The sequence below is a fragment of the Salvelinus sp. IW2-2015 genome, linkage group LG15 (assembly GCF_002910315.2).
Source record: "Salvelinus sp. IW2-2015 linkage group LG15, ASM291031v2, whole genome shotgun sequence".
Lineage (NCBI taxonomy): Eukaryota > Metazoa > Chordata > Actinopteri > Salmoniformes > Salmonidae > Salvelinus > Salvelinus sp. IW2-2015.
Genome location: NC_036855.1, coordinates 3,191,625 through 3,199,176, shown reverse-complemented (window position 1 = coordinate 3,199,176; position 7,552 = coordinate 3,191,625). Strand labels below are relative to the sequence as shown.

The window sequence follows — 7,552 nt, the reverse complement described above, 5'->3', positions numbered from 1 at the left end:
AATAACAGAGTAATGTTGTATAATCAAGTATGTTTTAAAGGATGTAGGTTGTTTAATCAGAAGGGTATGTTGTATAATGAGATTGTATGGGTTGGGTAATAATCAGGGAGGCTTGGTTATAAGGGGAGGGGATGGTATGGTTGTATAAATCGAGGATAGGGTATGGTTGTATAATGAGGATGGTATGGTTTTTATATGGAGGTTGGTATGGTTGTTATAATGAGGATGGTCTGTTGTATAATGAGGATGGTATGGTTGTTATAATGAGGATGGTATGGTTTAAATGGAGGATGGTATGGTTTATAATGAGGATGGTATGGTTTTGATAATGAGGATGGTATGGTTGAATAATGAGGATGGTATGGTTTTATAATGAGGATGGTATGGTTTTATAATGAGGTTGATATGGTTGTATAATCAGGATGGTATGGTTTATGAGGAGGATGGTATGGTTTTATAATGAGGATGGTATGGTTGTATAATGAGGATGGTATGGTTGATATAATGAGGAGGTATGGTTGTAATAATCAGGATGGTATGGTTTTATAATGAGGATGGTATGGTTTTAATAATGAGGCTTATAATGTTGTATAATGGAGATGGTATGGTTGTATAATGCATGGTATGGTATGGGGTTATGAGGAGGATGGTATGGTTTATAGAGAGATGGTATGGTGTATAATTGAGGATTGGTATGGTTGTAATAATGAAGGATGGTAAATGTTTTATGAACTGAGCAGGGCCTTGGTCAGGGAGGTGACCAAGAACCCGATGGTCACTCTGAAAGAGCTCCAGAGTTCCTCTGTGGAGATGGGAGAACCAGAAGGACAACCATCTCTGCAGCACTCCACCAATCAGGCTTTTATGGTAGAGCGGCCAGATGGAAGCCACTCCTCAGTAAAAGGCACATGACAGCCTGCTTAGAATTTGTCAAAAGGCACCTAAAGCCTCTCAGACCATGAGAAACAAGATTCTCTGGTCTAATGAAACCAAGATCTAATTATTTGGCCTGAATGCCAAGCGTCATGTCTGGAGGAAACCTGGCACCATCCCTACAGTGAAGCAAGGTGGTGGCAGCATCATGCTGTGGGGATGTTTTTCAGCTGCAGGGACTGGGACACTAGTCAGGATTGAGGGAAAGATAAATGGAGCAAAGTACAGAGAGATCCTTAATGAAACCTGCTCCAGAGCACTCAGGACCTCAGACTAGGGCAAAGGTTCACCTTCCAACAGGACAACGACCCTAATCACACAGCCAAGAAAACACAGGAGTGGCTTCGGGACAAGTCTTTGAATGTCCTTGAGTGGCCCAGCCAGAGCCCAGACTTGAACCCAATCGAACATCTCTGGAGAGACCTGAAAATAGCTGTGCTGCGATGCTCCCCATCCAACCTGACAGAGCTTGAGAGGATCTGCAGAGACTAATGGGAGAAACTCCCCAAATACAGGTGTGCCAAGCTTGTAGCGTCATAMCCAAGAAGAYTCAAATCTTTAATTGCTSCCAAAGGTGCTTCAACAAAGTACTGATTAAAGACTCTGAATACTTATGTAAAGTGATATTTCTTATTGTATACATTTGCACAAATTTGCAATTTGTTTTTGCTTTGCCATTATTGGGTATTGTGTGTAGATTGATGAAGAAAAATTCMTACATTTTAGAATAAAGCTGTAACTTAACAACATGTGGCAAAAATCAAGGGGTCTGAATACTTTCCGAATGCACTGTATGATTTTTCACGTCAATGTTGGGATAGGTCCCTTGCTCATAGACACAACAGTATTAATGTACCACAGATGTTGATGTCACTTGGGGACATTTGGGTGGTGGGTGGTGGCTATGTCTGGCTTTTACGGGAGTGTGGCTATAGGGGGACACTACACACAATGGACGGCCACTTTGTTGACGATGCTGAGCACAAGATGTTTGATCATGTTTGATTTACTGTCCCTGATGGCTGAAAGCTTTCATTCCCTTGTTGTTTTGTTTTGTAGATAAGTACACTGTGTTGAGGGTAAAGCGGGCGAGGGAGAGCAATACAAAATGCCATTTTTACATCTCACCCTTCCAGGTATATCTTCGAAGGCTCCTCCTCGAACATACAAAACCCCACTGAGTGTGTGTGTGTGTGTGCTGACTGTGCTGTTTTTTCTACTCATCCTGGCCTCCAAAACAATCCCCCCTTCACCCTCCCATCTGCCCGCTCTCATCCTCTGTATGTCTGTCCGTCTGTCTGTCTGTCTTGTCTGTCCCTCTCTCTCTGACCTACGCACAAACACACACACACACAGACACAGGCCGATGGCACTTCCGCCAGGCAACCTGAACCATGCCCCCACCAACATGACACCCCCAACGACATCCCCCTCACCACTCTCAGGACTGCCTCCTCCCCCCATTATCCCCAGTCACCCGCATGCTGTGACCTCCCATGTGCCTTGATCGTCCAGCACAGGGTCGAACCCAACGACGAGCCCTCCCAACTCGTCCCTAAAATAAGAATGACCTCTTTCGCTGCCTCTCCTCCCACCTCCAGGGTATACCTATGACAGAAGCTTTAAATAGGAGCGGATGCTGTGAGATTCTTGTTAGAGCGAACTCAAACCATTCGGTTGTGGGAATACAACCCCGATTGTCATATTTATTGCTTTTCTGCTGACAACAACAGAACTATTGCATTGATGACATTTCTAGTCACTGGCACTGCCTGCCAATATGTGAGCTATGATGCCTTTCCTCCACTAGAGGGCTTGCAGCATGCTCTCGCCGACCAAGCATAATACGGTTTAGTGTGCAGTCATGTAATGGGTTAACAGGTGCATGTTATTAGAAATGCATGTTTAGCTAAGGTCTGCAGTGCGGATCTGTACATTTCAATTCATATGAATGAAAGTGAGCCACTCTAACGTGAATGAATTCCCCCCCAAAATGGAAGCCTACACATCTGATTGAAACAGAGGCCATTCGCTTAGAACACTTATTAACTCTGTCTTATATTTTGCTTTGTGTGTTAGCAAAGTCCTGCTACACATGACACTCTTCAGTTGATCCAACAGGCCGGTCCTCTCGTCGTACGGTAGTTACCCATAAGGTAACCTGGCTCTAGCAGTCAACTGACTGGCCCTCTGTCACTCACTGTTTTTCTCTCGCCACCTCCTTCCTCGTTCCTTTACTTTCAACCACCCCTCCTTCCTCAATCCCCCACTGCTGGGTGTGTGGCATGACCAGATCACCACAAACAGTACCCCCTCCTGCCCCCTCCCCCTCTGAGACGGAGAGGGTAACCGGGGCAAGACCCCCCTCCACTCCACATGGTCAGTAGCTCTGTCAGTGACTCTGTGTCTGTACCCACCACCGGGGATGCCCTCTCCCAAAATGGAGTAAGCGCTATGTGTTCCCTCCACCTCCAGCCAACGGTACCCCACTCCCTGTTCCCCCACAAGGGACACAATCATCTTGCATCTTTCCTCTCAGCACAAGCATGAAACCCCCTCTCTGAGTGTGACCATCACAAAGATGTGAACCAATCATTTTATGTGGATGTAGTAGTGCTATTTATATGTCTGTATCACACTTTTTTTTTTTTACAAATCTAGTTTTTGTTCAAGATGAACATATGGGAAAGATGGGTAAAACCCCTTTCCCCTCTAACTGTATTCACAAAACCAATCATTAAATACATGTAGCTACCTTGCACTTTAACTAGTGTGTAGATGTAAGCATCTGCACACATTTTTAATGCCTACGCAACAACGTGGCAAAAAAAATTACTGAATCCTAATCTGACCGTTGTGTCGCATTTGTAATCTATTTTCTCGCCGACTTGCTCCAAAAGGAGCGGTCAGTAATTAATAAGACCATATTAATGCTTGATTGGTTGTTCGGCATGGCATGCTCAAATCTAACAGCACGTTGCCTTTAGCGGTGTGTGTGTTTGGATTCCAGAGGAGCTGTAGACCCTGTAGATATATGTCTGTTTGTGTGTTCTCCTTACTGCAGCTCAGACTTCTCTGTACCTACCTACCTCTCCTTACCTTACCTCCTTACCTTACCCCACCTATCCCTTTCGGCCCACCTACCCCACCTATCCCTTTCGGCCCATCACTTCAATCCCATCTCACTCTTACTTCATCTCACTGTCACTCCATCTTTGTCTATTTTCCTCTGTGTTCACCAATCTCTATTGGTCTCTTCTCCTCCTCGCTCATCAATCCTCGTTTCCTCCTTCTCTCCTCTGACTTTTCCCCCCTGATCTCCCTCAATGGATGTCCTCACTACTCCTCAATCGACAACCATACTCATGCACTTTTCCCTCACCGTTCCGTCACTCCGCTCTGTCCTCCCCTTTCTCCTTTCCTACTTTTCTCCCTTAACAACCTTCACTCCTTTTCCTCTCCCTCTTCCTTCTCCCCCTTTTATCCTCACTCTCCTTTGACCCTGTCCTCCGCCACCTCTCTCTCTCCCCTCGCCCCCTTTCCTGCGCACCCTGTCCCCCCCTGCAGGATGATAAGGAGATCGACCTGGAGCACCTTCACCGCCGGGTTAACAGCCTGTGCACAGAGGACGACAGCCCCCACAAGCAGTTCTCCACCTCCTCTATTGACCTGACGCCCCTGGACATGGACTCTATGCCGGCTGCCCGGCAGGCCCTGGAACAGATCAGTGACTTCCGCAACACGCACATCACCACCACCACCTTCATCCCCGAGCAGATCCAGACCCTCAGCCGCAGCCTGTCCACCAAGGCCCAACAGGGCTTCGCCTTCGGTCCCGTGCAGGACCACCGGACTGGGGGAACCTTCAGGCAGAGAGCCCCCAACGGTGGCTTCTTCCGCAGTCCCATCAAGACAATGTCCTCCATACCCTACCAGCCCACTCCCCAGCCCAACTTTAGCTACGGCAACGACCCCGATCGGGGTACGTCCATATGAGGCGAGGAGGAGTAGGCCACATAGTGAGAGAGATGTAAACAAATACACTCACAAAGCTCTATGTACATAGGAATTTTTTCAGTTCTGTTTTTTTTTGTGGGGGGGGGGCTTTGCTTTTGTTCAGTGGAGTGGGGGTGGGTGGGTGGGTTTGGTCGTCCTGCTGAAACCTGTTGGTGAGAGGAGGTGGGGACTTGAATGTTTTCTTTTTTGTCACCGTTCTCGTGGTTTTCAGGGGATTTTGGGGTGTGTGACAGGGATCTGTTATCTCTTTTTCGTTCCATGTCATTTATGGACTGCTTTTCTGAAGAAGCATATGACTCCTATGGACACAACAAGGAGAGTATGTTTTTTTTAATAACAGAAAACACTTGTCTGTCTGTTCTTGAGACCCACAAATCGGCAATTACCCAATGCTCATTTGGTGGATATTCTTGTCTTTGCCTTTCACCTTACGGGACTTCATCCCATTCAGTTCTTTGGTGTTGCTCATCAATGCCTGTGCTCCAAATCTGAAATCTGCCCCAAAATGGGTGACCATTGGCTCAGCTACCCTGCATACTGAGACCTCACCATCTGAGCCCTGGAAAAGCTCTGCCATTTTGGTGCATGTAAGACTCTATCAATTCCACTGCACTCACTGCACCAGTGCCCACAGACCTGTGTTTGATTGTATGTCGTTTGGAAATTCTTTCTCACCTGTACTGTGCTGTCTATTTCAAGGTGAGAGCCTCAACCTCTAAACGGACATTTCTTGAGAGACGCATAGAGGCACAAAAAGGACTGGAAATAACTGAGATAAAAGACAACAGAAAAATGACTTTAAAAGCAGCAAAAGCTATTATATGTATTTTATTGAATTTGTTTTGAAAATACATTTTAATGCGTGGAATGTGTTTGGTCAGAAAGTTAAAAAAAAAAAAAACATTGTTCTGAACGGTCTACTTGTTTTCTCAGCCAATTCTGAAAACCGCTAAATGAGTGCTATAGTCTTACTCTGGTTTGCGTCATAAATCATATTCAAGTTGTTTTCCACCTTATTTGTAGTTCTGCCAGGGCTCAGTCCGAAAAAAGTCACATTTCTGTGCGATCGTGTCATTCTCCAGTCCTCTAATTGACTGTTGTAAGGGAAAACAGTTGGGCTCAGATTGAGGAGAAGCCCTTTCCGATAACATCCTCAGCACAAGCCTTATCAGTACAGGCTGGCTTCTCCTCGCCAGTCTCCTGTTTCAATAGGATTTTTTGCCATTGGAACTGTAGAGCTGATGGCAGCCATTGGAACTGTAGAGCTGATGGCAGCCATTGGAACTGTAGAGCTGATGGCAGCCATTGGAACTGTATGGACCTTGAATTTGAAGATCTTTCTTTTTTTTTCTAATGTTAGAGTATACTACTGTTTTATCTATAGTTATTTAAGTGCCAATTTTGTGATGATACGAGACACATAAGGTGAGGTTTGGGGGGGGGGCGAAAAAATAATAATTGAAGGGAAAGAGGAACAAACCGTTTACTCGCTGTTTAATATTTAATAATGTTAGTTGTTTAGAATGAGCTTTAGTTTTGTTATCTGACCCTAAGAACACGCGAAGAATAAGAGCCGCAAAGTGCTTGTGCATAGACGAACAGAAGTAGTGTTTGATGCAAGCCTTCTAGATGTTTTTTCTTAAGCTGCAGTACGGCTAATCGATACAATAGGACCCAGACCGTTATTTTAAAGAAGTTATTATTAGTTGAAATGACAGAGGACATTATGAGAATGTGTATATTTAAGATGTAATGACGAATTCTATTTGTGTATTTAAATAAAATAAATATATGCATATGAGCCTTGAGTTAGCAGTCCCCTAAGGCGATTGCGTACCGCACCGCTATCGAGAGCAACACACAAGAAGTTCCCATCCTTGTCATGATTTGAGTGACGTCATTTGGTAGATTGCTGTAATAACACAGAGGAAGCGAAGATCTTAAACAAGAAGCAAGATGCACAACTTGCTATGCCCGTAACATGTTTTTTTCATAATAGGAGGTACAAGGATTATCTTGATAATGTTACTGATTATAGTGTCAGTATTTATATAGGGCTTTAATGTTGTTTGTAAGTGGTTGCATATTAGTTCAAACGGAACACTGAGGCATTGTTCAAAGTGGCAAAGCTTCTGTGTATAAATTTTGTCTAATAACTTGTTTTTTCTACAGTTGGTATGGGTTTTGTAGTACTATTGCTGTGAATGTGTGGCTTGCTACGGAATAATGTTTCACTTTTTCATTTAAGATTTAATTAAACATACATCCAAATTTTCACGATTTGTGTTTTTTCATCAGAAATGATTAGCTTATGGGGCTTACCTTCATGTGTGTTGTAAATATTAGCTGTTCTTAACTTTTAATTCAATAAGATTTTAGATGTTAATAATTTTAAAAAGTTATAGTGGGGAACAAGTATTTGATACACTGACATTTTTGCCGGTTTTCCTTAATTACAAGCAGTGAGGTCTGTAATTATTATAATAGTCACTTAACTGTGAGAGAGGAATCTAAAACAATCACATTGTATGATGTTTTAAGTGAATTAATTTGATTTTATTGATGACAATAAGTTTTGATACATCAGAAAAGCAGAAACTGA

General features: G+C 43.9%; 1 protein-coding gene across 1 annotated transcript in view; it reads left to right on the top strand.

Moving 5' to 3' along the window:
• The window catches only part of LOC111974661 (glutamate receptor ionotropic, delta-2-like), a 741,584-nt gene extending 736,546 nt beyond the window's left edge, over positions 1-5,038 (top strand). The window contains 1 exon segment of the mRNA XM_024002565.2: positions 4,501-5,038. Within this exon segment, the coding sequence (XP_023858333.1) occupies positions 4,501-4,929 (429 nt within the window). The 3' untranslated portion in view covers positions 4,930-5,038.
• The last annotated feature ends 2,514 nt before the right edge of the window (positions 5,039-7,552 follow it).